Source organism: Chiloscyllium plagiosum, chromosome 17 (genome assembly GCF_004010195.1).
Source record: "Chiloscyllium plagiosum isolate BGI_BamShark_2017 chromosome 17, ASM401019v2, whole genome shotgun sequence".
NCBI lineage: Eukaryota > Metazoa > Chordata > Chondrichthyes > Orectolobiformes > Hemiscylliidae > Chiloscyllium > Chiloscyllium plagiosum.
Window position 1 is genome coordinate 72495551 of NC_057726.1, and position 23267 is coordinate 72518817.

The 23267-nt window shown below is 43.9% G+C and overlaps 1 protein-coding gene across 1 annotated transcript in view; it reads right to left on the reverse strand.

The window, feature by feature from the left end:
- Nucleotides 1–7713: 7713 nt before the first annotated feature.
- Nucleotides 7714–23267, reverse strand: part of ccdc102a (coiled-coil domain containing 102A) — a 251223-nt gene continuing 235669 nt past the window's right edge. Inside the window, exon 9 of the mRNA XM_043707419.1 lies at nucleotides 7714–8150. Within this exon, the coding sequence (XP_043563354.1) occupies nucleotides 8024–8150 (127 nt within the window). The 3' untranslated portion in view covers nucleotides 7714–8023. The remainder of the gene's footprint in view (nucleotides 8151–23267) is intronic.

The following is a 23267-nucleotide window of genomic DNA, read 5'->3' on the forward strand; positions in this document are numbered from 1 at the left end:
CCTTGGCCCAGTTTAGTATTCTTCCCTTAGGACCACTCTCATCTTTGACTACGAGTATTCTCAAACTTACAGAATTGTGGTCACTGTTCCCAAAGAAATCCCCCACCGCAACTTCTACCACCTGTCTTGGCTCGTCCCCCAGTACCAGGTCCAATATGGCTCCTTCCCTCGTCAAACTATTGACATACTGCTCTAGAAAACTCTCCTGGACACTTCTTACAATTTCTACCCCATCCAGACCTCTGACACTAAGTGTATCCCAGTCAATGTTGGGAAAATTAAAGTACAGGAAAGTTAGCCTAAAATGATAAGAGATATAGGCTGGAGGTAAGCTTAGTGAGGAAGAGAGTAAGGATGAGCAAACCCATGGTCGCCAAAAGCCTGGTGAGAAACTTTTTAAATATATTCAAGCATTGCCTACATTTGATGAGAAGGATGTGGAAGCCTTTTTCATCTCATTTGAAAAAGTGGCTAAACAAATGCAATGGCCAATGACTATATGGGTTTGGTTGATTCAAACAAAACTTGTAGGTAGGAGCTAGTGAGGTACTTGCATCACTGTTAGAGGTGGTGAAGGAAATCATCTTAAGTGCATTTGAGCTTGTGTCATACGCCTACAGACAGTGTTTCAGTCAAACCTACATTGAGTTTGAAAGGATCAAACAAAGTAATTTTGATAAGTGGATAAGGGCATTAAAAATAGAGCAAACCTTTGATGCTCTTGGAGAGACAATTATTTTGGAGGAGTTCAAAGATTCACTTCCTAAAGTAGTGCGAACTCATGTGAGAGCAGAGTTAAAATGGCAAGATTAGCGGCTGGAATGGCTGATGATTATGAGTTGATCCATAAATCAAAGTTTCGCTTCCAAAATCAAAGTAGGCTACATGAGATCACAATGTTGGTGAGTTTTGAAGAGCACTGGGAAGCCAGATGTAGTAAAACAGGATAAGCCAGTGAATTTTGTTGGAATGGTAATGGAAAGCACAGTGGAGACGAGAAAGCTGCACCAGAATGTACAACCTGATTGGAGGTGGGTTAAGGAAGAAGTGTCAGATCTTCTTCAACATATACCTGTGAAGGTAGAAGGTACTCACATAGGCCAGGAGCAGCAGGTAAACAGGTTACAATATTAAGAGATACAGGATCCTCTTAATCTGTGATGCTGAAAGGTGAGGAGATACATACCTCTGAAGGACTATTGTCAGAAAAGGTGCTAGTAATGGGAATTCACAGTGAGACAAGAAGTGCTCAATTATGTAAAGTGAGGTTAGAGTGTCCAATGAAGAGTGGTGAAGTCATGGAGGAGTATAGGACAGACTCTCAGCTCCAGGAATACAATTTGTCCTTGCTAATGATATAGCTGGTTCACTGGTAGGAGTGCTGCTAGCTGTAGTTGAACAGCTAGTGGAAACTCAGGCAGGGCACATATCCTGGAATTTTTCTGAACTGTGTGGTAACGAAGTCACAAAAACACCATTTGAAACAGGAGAAACCAAAGAGTATAGATAAGAAAGTTGAAGTGGAATTAGCAGAGACCCTGTTTGATTAAATGATTAATACAAATAAGGAACAGATAGATGACAAACCAGACATCATTAGCACAGATAAATTAACTGAGTTATAGCAGAAAGATGAAAATGTAAAGCAATTATATCAAAAGGCATACACGGGAAAATAATCCAAATATATCCCTGAATGCTACTATCTCAAAAATGATGTCTTAATGAGGAAATGGAGACCATCACATATTCAAGATGAGAAACGGGCAGAAGTTCATCAAGTTGGATTGCTAGTCGGTTATAGAATGGAATTGTTGTGAGTGACATATGAACTACCAGTAGCGGTCATTTAGGGGTAAGAATACCCAACCTAAAATACAAAAACATTTTTACCTGTCTGGACTGCACATGGATTTAGATTAGATTAGATTAGATTACTTACAGTGTGGAAACAGGCCCTTCGGCCCAACAAGTCCACACCGCCCCGCCGAAGCGCAACCCACCCATACCCCTACATTTACCCCTTACCTAACACTACGGGCAATTTCCCATGGCCAATTCACCTGACCTGCACATCTTTGGACTGTGGGAGGAAACCGGAGTACCCTGCGGAAACTCACGCAGACACGGGGAGAACGTGCAAACTCCACACAGTCAGTCGCCTGAGGCGGGGATTGAACCCGGGTCTCTGGCGCTGTGAGGCAGCAGTGCTAACCACTGTGCCACCGTGCCGCCCTTTTGCCAGACATAGCATACATAGGACACAGAACATAAAACAATACAGCACAGAACACGCCCTTCGGCCCTCGATGTTGCGCTGACCTTTGAACTATTCTCAGCTCATCTCCCCACCCTCTCCCATCATCATCCATGTGCTTATCCAAGGATTGTTTAAATCTCCCTAATGTGGCTGAGTTGACTACATTAGCAGGTAGGGCATTCCACGCCCTTACCACTCTCTGTGTAAAGAATCTGCCTCTGACATCTGTCTTAAATCTATCTCCCCTCAATTTGTTGTTATGACACCTCGTACAAGCTGACGTCATCATCCTAGGAAAGTCTTTCACTGTCTACCCTATCTAATCCTCTGACCACCTTATATGTCTCTATCAAATCCCCTCTTAGCCGCCGCCTTTCCAATGAGAACAGACCGAAGTCTCTCAGCCTTTCCTCATAAGACCTTCCCTCCAGACAGGCAACATCCTGGTAAATCTCCTCTGCACCTTTTCCAATGCTTACACATCCTTTCTGTAATGGAGCGACCAGAACTGTACACAATATTCCAAGTGCAGCTGCACTAGTGTTTTGTATAGTTACAGCATGATATTACAGCTCCGGAACTCTAAACCTCTATGAATGAAACCTAACAGACCATGTGCCTTCTTAACAGCACTATTCACCTGGGTGGCAACTTTCAGGGATCTATGTACATGGATTCCAAGTTCCCTCTGCACATCCACACTACCAAAAATCTTTCCATTGACCCAGTACTCTGCCATCCTGTTATTCTTCCCAAAGTGCATCACCTCACATTCAGCTGCATTGAACTCCACCTCTCAGCCCAATTCTGCAGTTTATCCAAGTCCCCCTGCAACCTGCAACATTCTTCCACACTGTCCACAACTCCACCGACTTTAGTGTCATCTGCAAACTTACTGATCCATCCACCTATGCCTGCATCTAAGTCATGTATAAAAATGATAAACAGCAGTGGTACACCACTAGTAACCAGACTCCAGGCTGATTATTTTCCATCAACCACCACTCACTGCTTTCTTTCAGAAAGCCAGTTTCTAATCCAAACTGATAAATCACCCTCAACTCCATGCTTCTGCATTTTCTCCAACAGCCTATCATGTGGAACCTTATCAAAGGCTTTACTGAATTCCATGTACACCACGTCAACTGCCCTACCCTCACTCACATGCTTGGTCACCTTCTCAAAAACTCTGAGGTTTGTGAGACAAGACCTGCCCTTGACAAAACCATGTTGACTATCTGAAATACGTGCCAGGTAATTGGAAAACTACTGGCAGTAATAAAACCAGCACCTTTAATACTTACTCATGCATTTGAAGAACCTTTTACAACAGTTAATTGGTTGTGTAGCATCCCTACCTAAAATAAAAAGTGAGAATCAGTATTTGTTAACAATAACAGATGTGTCCATTAGATTTGCAGAGGCCATTCCATTATGCAATATCACAGCTAAAAGTATTATAGAGGAATTACTCAATTTTTCTCACTAGATACGGACTACCCACAGAGATACGATTAGATCAAGGGTCAAACCTGACATCAAATTTATTCAAGGAAGTTATGGACAGTGCAGGAATAAAACAATTCAAATCTACTGCATACTGTCCAGAGAGCAGGGAGGGTGAGACAGGTAGCATCAGACATTAAAGACCACATTGAGGGCTTATGGTCAGGACTATCCAGATGATTGCGCTAAGGGAATTATGTTTGCACTTTTTGCAATCAGAGATGCACCAAACTCAGTCCATTTGTATTAGTTTTTGGGCATGAAGTGTGAGGACCATTAACATTGATTGAGGTGAAATTGGTAAGTCATAATTCAAAAATGATCATATGTCAAATTTTAGGGAATGGTTAAATCAGCGAGGGGGAGTTGGCTAGACAGCATTTAAAAGTATCACAGCATACAATGAAACAGGAAGCTGACAAGAAATCAAAAATTCACAATTTGCTTTAGGAGATAAGATGTTAGTATTACGTCAAGTGACAGCTGAACCTTTAAAAGCAAGGTCCTTATCAAGTTGAAAGGAAATTGAGTGAGGTGAACTATTCGATGAGGACTCCAGACTGAAAGAAATCTCAGTGTGTGTCATGTGAATATGCTCAAAAGCTATTTGGACAGGAAAGGAACTCCGAAGGAGACTGTGTTATTGATTACAGCACAGAGTGAAGGACCAAGTTCCGAGGATTCAGAATTGGACATGCCTCAAAATTAGACAATGAGGATGTTGTCAAAATTCAGGTTAAATTATTGACTTACCTTCCAGAGGAAAATCGAAATGACCTGAAAGAGTTATTACTATCACATGGGGAGACATGCGGAAATAAGCTGGGAAATACTAACCCAATTTCACAGGGGCAGAAATGGTTGCTAGATGTTCCAGGGTTTAGATCTTTTAAAAAGTATAGGGAGGGGATAAAAGGAGGGGGATTAGCATTGTTAATTAGTTCATCACAGCTGCAAAGGAGAATGTTGAGGAGGGTTTGTCTACTGAGTCAGTGTGGTTGGAAGTCAGTAACAGGAAAGGAGCAGTCACTTTACTGGGGGTTTTCTATAGGCCCCCTATAGCAGCAGAGAGATGGAAGAACAGATCGGAAAGCAGATCTTGGAAAGCAGCAGATGTAATAGAGTTGTTGTGATGGGTGACTTCAACTTCCCCAAAATTGAATGGTTAATGCAGATGGTCTGGATAGAGCAGATTTTGTCAAGTGTGTCCAGGAAGGATTCCAAACTCAAAATGTCAATAGACTGACTGGAGGGAGGCCATATTGGATTTCTCACTGGGCAACAAGCCAGGCCAGGTGTCAGATCTCTCGGTGGGAGAGCATTTCGCTGACAGTGACCACAACTGCCTCACCTTTACCACAACCATGGAGAGGGATAGGCACAGGCAGTATGGGAAGGTATTTAACTGAGGAAGGAGAAATTACACTGCTATTAGACAGAAGCTGTGGAGTATAAATTGGGAACAATTGTTCTATGGGAAATGAACAAAATTTGGAGGCTGTTTAAAGAGCACTTGTGAGAGTTGGATAACTTGGTCACACTGCGACAGGAAAGGAAGTTGAAGGAGCCCTGGAAGACAAGAGTAGAGGAGCTTCTCATCAAGAGGAAGAAGGAAGCTTACTTGAGGTTGTGGAAGCAAGGATCTGGCACAGCTTTATAGGATTACAGGGTAGCTAGGAAAGAACTCAAAAATGAACTGAGGAGAGTTAAGAGGGGGCACGAGAAAGCTTTGGTTGGAAGGATTAAGGAAAACCGAAAGGCATTCTACACTTGTGAGAAATAAGAGAATGATCAGAGAGAGGGTAGGGCTGATCAGGGATAGTGGAGGGAACATGTGCCTGGAGTCTGAAGAGATAGGGGAGGCCTGAAATGAGTTTTCTGATTCAGTATTCACGAGAGAGAGGAACCTTGTTGAAAGTGAGAACACCATGGACCAGGTTAACAGGCTTGAACAGATTGATATTGAGAAAGCGGATGTGCTGGAAATCCTGGGAAGCATCAAGATAGATGAGTGCCCAAGACCAAACCAGATATATCCAAGGTTACTGCAGGAAACTAGCAGGCAATGATTTTTGCATCCTCACTCTCCACGGGATATGGTACTGGCTGATCACAGGGAGGTGAATGCTGTTCGTCTGTTCAAGAAAAGGAATTGGGAAATCCCTGGAACTACAGACAAATCAGTCTAACGTCTGTGGTTAGCAAGGTACTGGAAAGGATTCTGAGATATGACTATTTTGGAAAAAAAACATTTTGATTAAAGATGGTCAGATGTGAGGGTCAGGATTAGAGTGGTGCTGAAAAAGCACAGTAGTTCAGGCAGCATCAGAGGAGCAGGAAAAGGTCATGTCTAAGCCTTATTGAGGTCTTTGATGATGTGAGGAGACAAATTGATGAAGGTCAAGTAGTGGATATAGTGTATATGGATTTCAGCAAGGCATCTGATAAGGTCCCCACAGTAGGCTCATTCAGAAAGTTAGGAGGCATGGGATACAGAATTGGCTTGCCAAAAGAAAGATAGTGAGTGGTAGTGGTTGGAAAGAATTTCGCCTGGAGGTTGGTGACAGTGGTGTCCCACAGAGACCGGTTCTTGGGCCTCTGCTCTTTGTAGTTTTTATAAATGGAATTTATAAAGGAATGGTGAGAGCACGAGTAAGTGGAGCTGAGTCCATGAAAAAACTAGCCATGACCATTATTGAATAGCAGAGCAGGATTGAAGGGCCAGATAGCCTACTCCTGCTCCCAGTTCTTATGTCCTTATGTAAGTGACTTGGATGAAGTAGTAGAAGGGTGGGTTAGTAAGTTTGATGATAACACAAAGGTCAGTGGCGTTGTAGATAATGTCGAGGTCTGTTGCAGGCTATGACAAGGCATTGACAAGATGCAAAGCTGGGCTGAGAAGTGGCAGATGGAGTTCAACCTGGATGAATGTGAAGTGATTCATTTTGGAAGGTCGAATTTGAATGCTGAATACAGAGTTAAAGATAGAATTCTTGGCAGTGGGGAGGAACAGCAGGATCTTGGTTCCACTTACATAGATCCCTCAAATTTGCCACCCAAGTTGATAGGGTTGTTAAGGCGGCATATGGTGTTTCGGCTTTCATTGACAGGGTGATTGAGTTTAAGAGCCACAAGATTTTGCTGCAGCTCTATAAAACCCTGGTTAGACCATACTTGGAATATTGTGTCCAGTTCTGGTCACCTCATTATCGGAAGGATGAAGATGCTTTAGCAAGGGTGCAGAGGAGATTTAGCAGAATGCTGCCTGGATTGGAGGGCTTGTCTTATGAAGAAAGGTTGAGTGAGCTCAGGCTGTTCACACTGGAGAAAAGGAGGAAGAGAGGTGACTTGATAGAGGTGTACAAGGTAATGAGAGACATAGATGGAGTAGGTAGCCAGAGACTTTTTCCCAGTGCAGAAATGGCTGTCACATGGAGTTGTAATTTTTAGATGATTGGAAGAAAGTACAGGGCAGATGTCAGAGGTAGGTTCTTCCTGCAGAGAGTGGTGGGTGTGTGGAACATACTGCCAGTGGTGGTAGTAGAGTCAGACACATTAGGGACATTTAAGCAACTGCTGGACAAACACATGGACGGCAGTAAATTGAGGGGAGTGTAGGTTAGGTTGATCTTAGATTGAGATAAATGTTCAGCACAGCATTGTGGGCCGAAGGGCCTATACTGTACAGTGTTATACTGTTCAACGTAGCAAGAATCATTTTGCTTATTTAAAAACTGTGGAATGTTGTGGTGTTATTTTTCTTAGTTTAAAATCCAGTGGCTTATTTTACTTACTTTAACCAACAAAGTTCCTGATCCCTGACCATACTGCAAAGATTCTGGGGGAAATGGTCTTAGATTGTAACATATTCCCAAGCCTGTCACAGCTTGCTATGGAATCTGGAGCATGTACTACACAATCCACTGGATGGATGGCAAAAATCCCACAAACACACACATTTACTTTCTAAATGCACAGGTTTATAATAGAAAATTCGTCTAAATATATAGTTTACAATGATTTGTTAAAATGTACAAATATTTTATAAGGCATATATCATCTGTTAGTGTTCACTGTTATAACAGAAACTAATAGATGGGAGTCACTGAAGACTTTGGATTTTCAATTGCTATTTAAAGCTTTCCCTCTGTAAGCAGTTCTCATCGCCATGTCCCAGCCATCACTCTGGTCCAGGGCGAGACTGTTCCAGCAAGATGTCCCTCTCTCTCTGCGCGCTGTTCTTCAGTCCAATTGCTGTCATGGAACCTGCAGCTGTAACTCCTCACAATCATCATCGAAATCACTTCCGACCTCATTGGGGTCATCTGGGCCATACCGAGTACTCCTTTTCCCAAACAGCAGAGGGTTCTGCTGTCTCCTCACTCTGTGTGGCACAGAAGATATTTCTTAGGTGTCAGGAGATGATCACAGATTCCACAAGTAAATAATAAATTAGCCTTCAACAAGAAACAGGTAACAGACTGTATAAGAAACAATGAGAGTACATGAGTAATACCAGTGATCAGTACACAGCTCCAAGGAAATGGAGACTTTGCCTGCATCGCAGCTTTAATAAAAGCTTTCATATCGCTTTGACTTTCTAAAGCCAAGAAATACATTTCAAAATTAAATATCTTGATTGAGATTAACACCAATTTCACCACAATTTGCATGGAATTAAAGAACAGAAGGAGTTAATTCAGTCCAAAGAGCTAGTCAGCATAGTCTCACTTTCCAGTCCTTGGTTGACTCTTCTCTAGGTTATCATATCAGTACATGCTGATGTTCATTTGAATGTGATATGGGTTCTGTATCTCCGACCCTATTGGAATACACCTCAAGACCATGCAGGGACAAAGATTTCTCTTCAATGTCCCTCAAATTCCTCCAATCAGTACGATCAAGGAAGGTGGTGAAAGACGGGGTGGTGCGGCATTGTTAGTCAAGGAGTTTTATTGTAGTGGCAGAAAGGACATTTGAGGAGTCATCTACTGAGGTAGTATGGGCTGAGGTTAGAAACAAGAAAGGAGAGGTCACCCTGTTGGGAGTTTTCTATAGGCCTCCGAATAGTTCCAGAGATGTAGAGGAAAGGATTGCAAAGGTAATTCTGGATAGGAGTGAGAGTAACAGGGTAGTTGTTATAGAGGGCTTTAACTTTCCAAACATTGACTAGAAACGCTATAGTTAGAGTACTTTAAACAGGTCAGTTTTTGTCCTACGTGTGCAGGAGAGTTTCCTGACACAGTACGTAGATAGACCAACAAGAGGTGAAGCCACACTGGATTTGGTACTGGATAATGAACAGGCCAGGTGTTAGGTTTGGAGGTAGGTGAGCACTTTGGCCATAGTGACCACAATTCGGTTAGGTTTATTACAGTGATGAAAAGGGATAGGTATATACTACAGGGCAAAGCTGGGGGGAAAGGCAAGATTTAGGATGCAAAGGATAGGGAAGGAAACTGCAGGGGGTGGGCACAATTTAAATGTGGAGCTTATTCAAGGAACAGCTACTGCGGGTCTTGATAAGTATATACGTGTCAGTCAGGGAGGAAGTGGTTGAGCGAGGGAGCTGTGATTTACTAAAGGAATTTAATCTCTTGTGAAGAGGAAGGAGACGACTTATGTTAGGATGAGATGTGAAGGCTCAGTTAGGTTACAAGTTAAACAGGAAGGACCTAAAGAGACAGCTAAGACGACCAGGTGGGCACATGAAAAGTCTTTGGCAGGTAGGATCAAGGAAAACCATAAAGCTTTGTATAGGTATGTCAGGGACAAAAAAATGACTAGGGTAAGATTAGGGCCAGTCAAGGACAGTAGTGGGAGGTTGTGTGTGAAGTCCAAAGAGATAGGAGAGGTGCTAAATGAATAGTTTTCATCAGTATTCATGCGGGAGAAAGATAATGTTATTGAGGAGAATACGGAGATACAAGCTATTAGACAAGACAGGATTGAGTTTCATAAGGAGGAGATGTTAGCAATTCTGCAAAGTGTGAAAATAGATAAAGTTCCTTGGGTCAGATGGGATTTATCCTCGGATTCTCTGGGAAGCTAGGGAGGAGATTGCAGAGCCTTTGGCTTTGATCTTTATGTAACCATTGTCTACAGGAGTAGTGCCAGTAGACTGGAAGATAGCAAATGTTGTTCCCCTGTTGAAGAAGAGGAGTAGAGACAACCTGGTACTTATAGACCAGTGAGCCTTACTTCTGTTGTGGGCAAAGTTTTGTCAAGGATTTTAAGAGATAGGATTTATAAGTGTCCAGAGAGGAATAATTTGATTGAGGGTAGTCATCATGGTTTTGTGAAGTGTAGGTCATGCCTCACAAACCTTATTGAGTTCTTTGAGAAGGTGACCAAACAGGTGGAGAGGGTAAAGCCGTTGATGTGGTGTATATGAATTTCAGTAAAGTGTTTGATCAGATTCTCCCACGGTAGGCCATTGCAGAAAATATGGATGCATGGGATTGAGGGTGTTTTAGCGGTTTGGATCAGAAATTGGCTAGCTCTAAGACGACAGAGGGTGGTGGTTGATGGGAAATATTCATCCTAGGGTTCAGTTACTAGTGGGGTACCACAAGGATCTGTTTTGGGGCCACTGCTGTTTGGCATTTTATAAATGAGGGTGTAGAAGGATGGGTTAGTAAATTTGCAGGTGAGACCAAGGTCAGTGGAGTTCTGGATAGTGCAGAAGGATGTTGCAGGTTACAGTGGGACACAGATAGGCTGCCGAGCTGGGTCGAGAGGTGTGAAATGGAGTTTAATGCAGAAGACTGCGAGATGATTCACTTTGGAAGGAGTAATAGGAATAAAGATTACGGAGCTAATGGTAAGATTCTTGGTAGTGTGAATGAGCAAAGCGATTTCGGTATTCATGTGCATAGATCCTTTAAAGTTGCCAATCAGTTTGATGGGGTTGTTCTGAAGGCGCATGGTGTTTAGGGTTTTATTGATAGAGAGACTGAGTTTCAGAGCCATGAGGTCATGCTGCAGTGTACGAAACGCTGGTGCGGCCACACTTGAAGTATTGCGTACAGTTCTGGTTGCCACATTATAGGAAGGATGTGGAAGCTTTGGAGAGGGTGCAGAGGAGATTTACTCGGATGTTGCCTGGTATGGAGGGAAGGTCTTATGAGGAAAGGCTGAGGGACTTGAGGCTGTTTTCATTTGAGAGGAGAAGGTTGAGAGGTGACTTACTTGAGACATATAAGATTGTCAGAGGATTAGATAAGGTGGACAGTGAGAGTCTTTTTCCTCAGATGGTGATGGCTAGCACGAGGGGACATAGCTTTAAATTGAGGGGTAATGGATAGAGGACAGATGTCAGAGGTAGGTTCTTTACTCAGAGAGTAATAAGGGCGAGGAATGGACTGCCTACAACTGCAGTGAACAAATTAAGGACATTTAAATGGCCATTGGATAGGCATATGGACGAGAATGGAATAGTGTAGTTTAGAAGGGCTTTAGAATGGTTTCACAGGTTGGTGCAATGTCAAGGGCCGAAGGGCCTGTACTGCACTGTAATGTTCTATGTTCAATCACTTCAAGACAAAGCCCTCTAATTACTGACCTCTCTGCTAATAGAAATAGCTGCTTCCTACTCATTTAATTCAGGCCCCTCGATATGATTCACCTCAGTTCAATCTCCTGTCAGCTCCTTCCTCCAAAGAAAATAACTTCAGCCTCTTAATGAGATACCTGTAACATCGAAAGTCACAGGTGAGGTGCCGGAAGACTGGATATTGGTTAACGTAGTGCCACTGTTTAAGAAAGGTGGTAAGGGCAAGGCAGGAAACTATAGACTGGTGAGCCTGGCGTCGGTGGTGGGCAAGTTGTTGGAGGGAATCCTGAGGGACAGGATGTACATTTATTTGGAAAGGCAAGGACTGATTAGGGCTAGTCAACATGCATGGGACATCATGTCTCACAAACTTAATTGAGTTTTTTGAAGAAGTAACAAAGAGGATTGAAGAGAGCAGAGCGGTTGACGTGATCTATATGGACTTAGTAAGGCGTTCGACAAGGTTACCCATGGGAGACTGATTAGCAAGGTTAGATCTCATGGAATACAAGGAGAACTAGCCATTTGGATACAGAACTGGCTCAAAGGTAGAAGACAGAGGGTGGTGGTGGAGGGTTGTTTTTCAGACTGGAGGCCTGTGACCAGTGGACTGCCATAAGGATCGGTGCTGGGCCCTCTATTTTTCATCATTTATATAAATTATTCGGATGTGAGCATAAGAGATACAGTTAGTAAGTTTGCAGATGACACCAGAATTGGAGGTGTAGTGGACAGTGAAAAAGGTTACCTCAGATCACAACAGGATCTTGATCAGCTGAACCAATGGGCTGAGAAGTGACAGTTGGAGTTTAATTTAGATAAATGTGAGGTGCTGCATTTTAGGAAACCAAATCTTAGCAGGACTTATACACTTGTCCAGCGCTGGACAAAGAGACCTTGGAGTTGCAGGACATGTTTTAAGCTGTGGTAAAAAAAACAAGAACTATTTCGCGCTGTTCTATAGAACAGAGTACAGATTCATAACTTCTTGAAAGTAGAGTCATAGGTAGATAGGATAGTGAAGGCAGCGTTTGGTATGCTTTCTTTTATTGGTCAGAGTATTGCGTACAGGAGTCAGGAGGTCATGTTGCGGCTGTACAGGACACTGGTTAGGCCACTGTTGGAATATTGCGTGCAATTCTGGTCTCCTTCCTATCGGAAAGATGTGAAACTTGAAAGGGTTGAGAAAAGATTTACAAGGATGTTGCCAGGGTTGGAGGATTTGAGCTATAGGGAGAGGCTGAACAGGCTGGAACTGTTTTCCCTGGAGCGTCGGAGGCTGAGGAGTGACCTTGTAGAGGTTTATAAAATTATGAGGGGCACTGATAGGGTAAACAGGCAAAGTCTTTTCCCTGGGGTCGGGGAGTCCAGAACTAGAGGGTATAGGTTCAGGGTGAGAGGGGAAAGATATAAGAGAGACCTAAGGGGCAACCTTTTCACACAGAGGGTGGTACGTGTATGGAATGAGCTGCCAGAGTAAGTGGTGGAGGCTGGTACAATTACAACATTTGGATGGGTATATGAATAGGAAGGGTTTGGAGGGATATGGGCCGGGTGCTGGCAGATGGGACTAGATTGGGTTGGGATATCTGGTTGGCATGGATGAGTTGGATCGAAGGGTCTGTTTCCGTGCTGTAGATCTCTATGACTCTATTCAATCCTTTCTCATTGCTAAAATTCTCCTATTGTGCCAGCATCTTTGTCAATCTCCTCTGCTCTCTCTCCTGTACTGTGATGCAAAGAACTAGACACAGTGGTCCAGCTGAAGTCCAGCTCATATTTTTACAGTTCCAGCATCACTTCCTGCTCTTTGCTCTTGACCTCAGTTAATAAAGGAAACTATCCGATATGATTTCTTGACCACCTTACCCACCCATCCTGCCTCCTTCAGGGATCTGCAGACACCCTCAAAACTTTGTTCCTCTACAGTTCTCACTCTACTACCATTCACTACAGCTTGTTGGTTCTCTCCAAATGCTCCTCTGACTTCTCCAGACTGAATTCCATGTCTCATAGTTTTGTCAAGCTAACCAGGCCATTGATCATTGCAGGGTCAACTGGATTTAACTGCTGTTCCAGGATTAGTATGCCATTCCTGCAATCAACACTGAAGATCCTGCTCAAAGCCTGAAACAGTAGCTAAATAGACAAGTTGGCCATTGTTCTGAATTTTTGGAACAGTTAGTCAGAATTCCATATTACTACCTGTTCCTCAGGACCCTTACTCATAATTCACCTTCTGGATCTTATTGAATTCCCTTTTGAATATTTCTATTGGCTTCAGTGTCTTCTCAGGCAGTGTACTCTGGATCTCTCACACACTGTGATCTGGTGTTTGTGATCCTCTCCACCAAAACTATTCATCATTTTGAAAACCTCAACTTCTCTCCTAATCTTCCCTGCACTACAGAGAACACTGAACTTCCTTCCCCTTTCCACCTCAATCAGGAATAACAGAAGGCCATTTAGTTTCCAGTTAGCCTGCATGTCCGCTTTCCCCAGCTAGTGTCCATTAAGTTCTGATTTAAAGTGAACAGCACGTCCTGCAGTTGGTGGGACTTGCTTCATTTTCTCTCAAGTGCAATCATGCGTGTTGCTCCCAGGAATGGGAAGGAAGGCTGGAGCTGGACCAACCCTGGGCGTGAGGCCAAAATTCAGAATCCCACAGCAGGATGAATGTTTGTAGTTAAGTTGTTGGAATGTTATAGGCAGGATTGGGATTGCATTTTGCAGACAGCTCAGTATATTTCCCTTCCCAATTAGTTTCCTGTGGTTGAGGAGGACATTTTCAGATTCACTTAATAGATAGTATAGGGAGATGACTCAACCAGCTATGGACTAGAACCGCTGTGTTATCTTTATTGGGGAACATTAGTCTCTGCTATTGAGATTAAGACCAGAATCTGGTGATTTAAATTACATGGTGCAGGAATGATTACTGAGGGAAACAGGAGTACACTGAGCCGTGGCTCAAAGGAGGCACTCTCAAGGGAAGGAGAGTCAGAGCAGGGAGGCTGTCTGAGCTGGGGGCAGTAGTCTAAGTGGGGAGGGGTAGTCTGAGGCTCCTCTAGACTGGAAAATAACTAAACTAACCCTTAAATTCAAAAATGGAGGGAGGCAGAAAGCAAGGGTCAGCTTAACATCTATCATAGAGAAAATATTAGGAGGCATTAAAGATACTCTAACAGGACAACTAGATAAGTTCAAGGTAATTAGGTGGAGCCAACATGTTTGGGAAATCATGTTTAACTAATTTCTTTGGAGTTCTTTGAAGTAATAACACGTGCTGCAGATGAAGGGGAATGTGGAAGAAGTAAAAGAGCTGGTAGTCAAGGAATCTGTTACAGCTGTAAGGATGAGATCATAGAAGACTCCTCAAAAGAAAACATATGGGTAGAACCTAAAAACCAAAAAGGAGCCATCCAATTGCTTGGAATGTATGATAGACCCCCTCACAGTCTGAGGGAAACAGAACAGCAGATATGGAGACAAAGCGCAGGGAATTGCATGGCAGTTTTAAGAATCTACAGCACAGATAAAGGCCCTTCGGCCCACTATGCCTGTGCCACTCATGGGAAATCTCCTCTGCACTCTCTCCAGTGCTACCACATCCCTGCTAATAATGTGGATTGCATACAATTCTTTAGCTGTGGCAGAACTAATGTTTCACATAATTCCAGTATAACCTCCTTGCTCTGAAACGCTATGTCTCAGCTAATAGAGGCAAGTATATCCATATGCATTCTGAACCTAACAATTCTAACACACCTTCCTGCACTTGGCCTCAAGCATGGGAACACACAGGAGCGGGTGTACACGATTCACTCCTTGAGCCTATTTTGCCATTCACTGAGATCATGGTTGATCTGTGGCCGAATTCCGCATACCCCGCCTCTGGCCCATATGTCTATGTACCTTTGCTGAACAACGCACAATGTATCTATCTCAGGGAATAGGTAGACAGTGCAGGGATCCCCTGTGGTCATTCCCCTCGAAAAGTATACTGCTTTGGATATCGCTGGGGGGGAGTACGACCTTCCAGGGGAACCCCAAGATGGCCAGTTCTCTGTAGTGAGCCTGGTTCTGAGCTTCATAAGGGAAGGGGGAGAATAGGAGAGTGACAGTGATAGGAAATTCAATGGTTACAGGAACAGACAGGAGATTCTGTGGTTGTGAACAAGACTCCCAGATGGTATACTGTATCCCAGGTGTGAGGGTCAGGAATGTCTTGGATCAGGTCTACAGGATTCTTAAGGGGGAGGGGGAGCAGCCAGAAGTCGTGGTATACATTTGTATCAATGACATAGCTAGGAAAAGGGAGGAGGATGTGAAAAGTGATTATAGGGAGTTAGGTTGGAAGCTAAAAAGGCAGGATGAGCAGAGTAGTAATGTCAGGATTGCTACCAGCACCATGTGCTAGTGAGGCTAGGAATAGAGTGAGTGCAGCTGAATATGTGGTTGCAGTGCTGGTGTAGGATGGAGGGCTTCAGATATATGGATCATTAGGATACCTTATGGGGAAGGTGGGACCTGTACAAGGTTGCGCCTGAACTGGAGGGGTACCAATATCCTGGATGGGAGGTTTGCTAGAGCTCTGTGAGAGAGTTTAAACTAGCTTGGCAGGGGAATGGGAACCAGAGCTATGAATCAGAGGATGGGGTAGCTGGTGAACAGGCAGATGCAGTGTGCAGAGAGTCTGTGAGGAAGGATAGACAGTTGATAGGGCAAAGTTGCAGTCAGTGTGATGGGTTGAAATCTCTGTATTTCAAAGCTGGACATGTCAGGTACAAGGGTGATGAACTTAGAGCATGCATGAGTACTTGGAGCTGTGATGTTGTAGCCAATACAGAGATTTGGATATCACAGGGGCAGGGATGATTGTTGGGTGTTCTATGGTTAAAATGTTTCAAAAGGAATAGGGAGGCAGATAAAAGAGACGGGGGAGCGTTATTGCTAATCAGGCATAATATCATAGCTGCAGAAAGGGAGGTCATCAAGGAGGATTTGTCAACTGAATCAGTATGTGTGGAAGTCAGAAACAGGAAAGGTGTAGTCTCTTTATTAGGAGTTTCCATACACCCACCCCCAATAGCAACAGAGACACGGGGGGCGGGGGGCAGATTGGTAGGCAGATTTTGGAAAGGTGCAGAAGTAACAGGGTTGTTGTCATGGGTGACTTCAACTTCCCTAATATTGATCGGAGATTCCTTCGTGCAAATAGTTTGAATGGAGCAGATCTCTCGGTGGGAGAGTATTTCGGTGATAGTGATTGCAATTCCCTGACCTTTACTACAGTCATGGAGAGGGATAGGAGCAGACAGTACAAAACTAATTTAATTGGGGGAGGGGAAATTACAATGCTATTAGGAGGAACTGGGACACCTAGATTGGGAACAGATGTCCTCAGGGAAATGCACAACAGAAATGTGGAGGTTGTTTAGGAAGCACTTACTGATAGTGCTGAATAGGTTTGTCCTACTAAGGCAAGGAAGAGATGGATGGTGAAGGAACCTCGAGCTGACAAGAGATGTGAAACATCTAGTGAAGAGGAAGGGGGAAGCTTACTTAAGGTTGAGGAAGCAAGAATCATACAGGCGTCTAGAGGGTTACCAGGTAGCCAGGAAGGAACTGAAGAATGGACTTAGGAGAGCTGGAATGGGGCATGACAAAGCCTTGGCAAGTAGGATTAAGGAAAACCCTAAGGCATTCTATACTTATGTGAGGAAGAAGACTATGGCAAGAGTGAGGGTAGGGTTGATCAGGGATAGTGGCAGGAACGTTTGCTGGAGTTGGAGGAAGTAGGGGAGGTCCTTAATGAATACTCTGTTTCACTGTTCATTAGTAAGAGGGGCTTTGTTTTTTGTGAGAGCAGCGTGAAATAGGCTGATACACTCAAACAGATTGATGTTGAGGCGGAGGATGTGCTGGAAATTTTGAAAAACATAAGGATGGATAAGTCTCCTGGGCCAGATGGGATATACCCAAGGTTTTTAGATTAGATTAGATTCCCTTCAGTGTGGAAACAGGCCCTTCGGCCTAACCAGTCCACACTGACCTCCCGAAGAGTAACCTACCCAGACTCATTTTCCCTCCGACTAATGCACCTAACACTACAGGCAATTTAGCATGGCCAATTCACCTGACCCGCACATCTTTGGACTGTGGGAGGAAACCGGAGCACCCGGAGGAAACCCACGCAGACACAGGGAGAATGTACAAACTCCAGAGACAGTCGCCCGAGGCTGGTATTGAACTTGGGACCCTGGTGCTGTGAGGCAGCAGTGCTAACCACTGAGCCACCGTGATGCCCATTACTGCATCTCATTACTGCAGGAAGCGAGGGAAGAGATTGCTGTGCCTTTGGCGATGATCTTTGCATCCTCACTGTCCACGGGAGTAATCGGAGGGTGGCAAATATTATTCCTTTGTTCAAAAAAAGGAAATAGGAATAACCCTGGGAATTACAGAGCAGTCAGTCTTAAGTCAGTGGTTGGGAAATTATTGGAGGATTCAGAGAGTCAGGATTTATGGTTATTTGGAAAAGCATAGTTTGATTAGAGGTAGTTAGTATTGTTTTGAGCATTGTCATGCTTCACAAACCTTCTTGAATTCTTTGAGGATGTGACAAAACACATTGATGAAGGTAGAGCAGTGGTTGTGGTGTACGTGGATTTTAGCAAGGCATTTGATAAAGCTCATTCAGAAGGTTAGCAGGCATGGGATACAAGAAAATCTGACTGTCTGAATACAGAATTGGCTGGTCTACAGAAGGTGGTAATAGATGGACAGTATTCGGCCTATATGACAAGGTGTTCCACACGGATCTGTTCTGGGACCTCTGCTCTTTGTGATCTTTAGAAATTACTTAGATGAGGAAGTGGAAGGGCGGGTTAGTAAGTTCGCCGATGACACGAAGGTTGGTGGTGTTGTGGATAGTGTGGAGAGCTGTTGAAGGTTGCAACGGGACATTGACAGGATGCAGAGTTGGGCTGATAAGTGGCAAATGGAGTTCAATCTAGAAAATTGTGAAGTGATTCATTTTGGAAGGTAGAATTTGCGGATTAAAGGTTTAAGGCAGGGTTCTTGGCAGTGTGTAGAAACAGAGGGATCTTGGGGTCTACATCCATAGATCCCTCAAAGCTGCCACCCAAGTTGATAAAGTTGTTAAGATGGCATATTTGGTGCAACTCTATAAAGCCCTGGTTAGACCACACTTGGAATATTGTGTTCAGTTCTAGTCACCTCATTATAGGAAGGATGTAGAAGCTTTAGAGAGGGTGCAGAGGAGATTTACCAGGCTGCTACCTGGACTGGAGGGCATGTCTTATGAAGGAAGGTTGAGGGAGCTAGGGCTTTTCTCATTGGAGTGAAGCAGAATGAGAGATGACTTGATAGAGGTGTACAAGATGATGAGAGGCATAGATAGAGTGGATAACCAGAGACTTCTTCCCAGAGCGGAAATAGCTGTCATGAGGGGACATAATTTTATGGTGATTGGAGGAAGGTTTAGGGGAGATGCCAGAGATAGGTTCTTTACAGAGAGTGGTGGGTGCATAGAATACACTGCCAGCAGTGGTAGTAGAGTCAGATATATTAGGGACATTTAAGCGACTCTTGGATAGGCACAAAGATGATAGTAAAATGAAGGATATGTCTGTTAGTTTGTTGTTAGAGTAGGATAAAATGTCGGCACAACATCGAGGGCTGAATGGCCTGTACTGTTCTATGGTCTATGTTCTCACTCCTGGGAGCAGCATCTAGCACCTACTACAATTTCTAGCAGAGAATTCAAAACATTGACCACCGTCTCTGTGTGGAAGTACTTCCTAACATCTCTCCTGTATGAATAAACAAAATCAGACCTTTCTGAAGGAGGTCACCGGACCCAAAACATTAACTCTGATTTCTCTTCACAGATGCTGCCAGTCCTGCTGAGATTTTCCAGCAATTTCTGTTTCTCTTTTTATCTTTTCTCCATAGTCTGACCCTAATTCTCAAACTATGCCTCCCTAGTTCTGGGATTCCAAACCAGTGGTAATAGTTTATCTTTATCTAACCTGTCTTTTCTTTAAGACTTTGTTAGAGTACCCTTTTAAATTCAAGAGAAAACTGAGCTAATTTGTAAAATCTCTCCTCATAACTTAACCCTTGAAGTCCAGGTATCATTCCTGTAAAACTATGTTGTACTTCTTCCAAGGCCAGTATATCCTTTCTCATGTGTGGTGCCCAGATCTACTCTCAGTATTGCAACTGGGTTCAACTATTGTCTTAACTTCTACAAACCTGTACTCCAGTTGTCTGGATATAAAGGCCAGCATCATTAGTTTTCTTGATTATTTGCTGCATCACAAATGCATATCAAAATACTTAAATGTTAAGATAATTTTGGCTGCTACCATCCGTATAAGGCAAAGTTCCAGATTCGCACTACACTCTGAGTGAAAAAGAGTTTCCTCATCTCTCCTTTAAACCTATTACCCCTTACCTTAAGTCCATGGCCCCAGTCATCGATCTCTCAGTCAAGAGGTAAAACCTCTTCTTGTCTTCACTATCCATGCCCCTCAAACTTTTATGCATCTCGATCTTGTCCCCTCTAAGATAAACAATCCCAATCTGTCCAATAACTGAAACTCGCCAGTCGAGGTAACATCCTGGTACATCTCCTCTGCACCCTCTCCACTGCTATCACATCCTCCTAATAATGTGGATTCCAGAAGAGTACACAGTACTGTAGATGAGGACAAACTAATGTTTCACACAATTTCAGCATAACTTCCCGGCTTTTAAACCTTATGCCTCAGCTAATAAAGCCAAGTGTGCGTTCTAACCACCTTATTCAACTATCCTTCAGGGACAAGTGTACAGTGTACCAAGGTCTATCAGATCCTCAATACTTCCCAGGCTCTTATCATTCATTATGTATTGCCTTGCCTTCTTTGTCTTGCCTCACACTTAGCCAGATTGATTTCTATTGAGGATCTAATTTGCCAAATTTCCTTTGATTTCATGGGCTCTTAATTTTGCTCTCAGTTTTATCAAAAACCTTGCTGAAGTCAAGGGAAGACAATGGGCTGGTGGTATTATCGCCAGACTATTAATCCAGAAGTACAGCTAATGTTCTGGGGACCTATGGAGGAGGGCAGAATTTGAATTTAATAAAACGAATTTTGAATTAAATGTCAAATGATGACCATGAAACCACTGTCAATCATTGGAAAAAACCATCTTGGTCACTAATGTTCTTTTAGGAAGCAAATATGTCATTCTTACCTGGTCTGGACTACATGTGCCTCTGGACCCACAGCAATGTGCTGGACTCTTAACTGCCCTCTCGGCAATAAATGTTGACTTAGCCAGAGACGGCCACATCCCATGAGCGAATAATACAAAAAAAAATCAAAAACAGCCCTCATTCACACACCAGGGCATGTTCTTTTCCCCGATTTCTATACCTATACCTGTCATTTGTGGATACCGACACAAAGAATTCATTTAGAAAGTCTTTCCCTCATTACCCTAAATGTGCCTGTAGAACAACCTAGGATATTCCCTTATTTTTCCTGCCAGTATCCTTTCACATCCCTCACAGCTCTCCTAAATTCCCTCTTGCACATTCAATACTCCTCTCGGTCGTCTTCTGTGGTGATCCTTGGCACCCTACCATAAGCCTCCCTTTGTTTCTCTGAACCCAATGCTGTCTATCACCCAATATTCAGGATTCACAGGATTTGATGATCAAATCTTTTTATGCTGTACTCTCCATTTCCATCTGGAACCCCGCTATTCTGAGACAGATTTACCTGAAACTATTTGCTCCCAGTCCACTCTGGCCAAATCACATCTGATTTATTAACATTAGCTGCCCTCTGGTTAGAATACTGATTTCAGGCCCATCTTTGTCATTTTCCATAGCAATCTTGAATTGGAGTTATAGAGTCACACAGCAGAGAAACAGGCGAAAGTGAGGACTGCAGATGCTGGAGATCAGAGTCTAGATTAGAGTGGTGCTGGAAAAGCACAGCAGGTCAGGCAGCATCCGAGGAGCAGGAAAATCGACATTTTGGATAAAAGCCTCCGCCATATCTGTTCCCAGGAGGACCAGTTCCACCACAGAACACACCAGATGGCCTCCTTCTTTAAAGACTGTAATTTCCCCTCCCACGTGGTTAAAGATGCCCTCCAATGCATCTCATCCACGTCCTGCACCTCCACCCTTAAACCCGACCCCTCCAACTGCAACTAGGACAGAACCTCCCCTGTCCTTACCTTCCACCCCACCAGCCTCTGCATAAACTGCATCATCCATCAACATTCCCCCACCTACAAACGGACCCCACCACCAGGGATATATTTCCCTCTCCACCCCATCCGCTTTCCGCAAAGACCGTTCCATCTGTAACTACCTGGTCAGGTCCACGCCCCCCAACAACTCACCCTCTTCCCCTGCCACTGCAGGAATTGCAAAACCTGCATCCACACTTCCCCGCTCACCTCCGTACAAGGCCCCAAAGGAGCTTTCCACATCCATCAAAGTTTCACCTACACTTCCAGACACCCGCACCAATCAACCCCATAGCTGTATTGCCGAACATTTCAACTCCCCCTCCCACTCTGCCAAGGGCATGCAGGTCCTGGGCCTCCTCCACCGCCGCTCCCTCACCACCCGACTCCTGGAGGAAGAACGCCTCATCTTCCGTCTCAGAACTTTCAACCCCAGGGCATCAATGTGGACTTCACCAATTTCCTCATTTCCCCTCCCTTGCCTTACCCCATTCCAACCTTCCAGCTCAGCACTGTCCCCATGAGCTGTCCTACCTGCCAATCTCCCTTCCCACCTATCCGCTCCACCCTCCCCTCTGATCTATTACCTTTACCCCCACCTCCATCTGCCGACTGCATTCTCAACTACCTTCTCCCCAGCCCTAGCCGCTCCCATTTATCTCCCCACACCCGAGGCTTCCAGCCTCATTCCTAATGAAGGGCTCCTTCCCGAAATGTCGACTTTCTTGCTCCTCGGATGCTGCCTGACCTGCTGTGCTTTTCCAGCACCACTTTAATCTTGACTCTAATCTCCAGCATCTGCAGTCCTCACTTTCGCCTACTGAGAAAAGGTTGCACAGACTAGGCTTGCATCACTTGAGTAAAAGATGATTTGACTGAAATGTTTAAGATCCTAAAGCATCTTAACAGGGTGGATACAGACAAGATTTTTTTTTAATAGTAGAATCTAGAACAGTGAATGACTGAATCTAGAACAGGGAAAAACAAATGGTGAGCATTGTTTTAAAGGTTCAAACAGGGAGCAACCAAGGTTCAGGATCAGAGCTTCTTCTTGATACATTCTAATTAACATCCAGTCAACAGAGCCAATTCAGGTTATAAATGGAGTCATAGAGTATTACTGCACAGAAAGAGGCCCATCAGAGTTCTACAGCATGGACACAGGCCCTTTGGCCCAAACTGGTCCATACCAACCAAAATGTCCATCCACACTAACTCCATTTCCCTGCACTTGGCCCATATTCTTCTAATCCTTTCCTATCCATGTATTTGTCCAAATGCCTTTTAAATGTTGCTAATGTACCCACCTCAACATTTCCATTGGTGGCTCATTCCATTTGCGTACCACCCTCTGTGTAAAAAGGTTGCCCCCCTCAGGTTCCTTTTATTCTTTCCCCTCTAACCTTAACCTGGTGCCTTGATTCCTCAAACCTGGGAAAAAGACTGAGTGCTTTCACCCTATCCATGCCTCTCATGATCTTATAAGGGCCCCTCTCAGTCTCCCACGCTGTAAAGAAAAATGTCCTCGCTTTGTCCAACCTCTCCTGATGACTCTGACGTTGAATCCTGGCAACATTCTTGTAAACTTCTTCTACAATCCTTTGGTTTAATAACATCCTTCCTGTAGCAAGGTGACCAAAACTGAACACAGTACCCAAAGTGTGG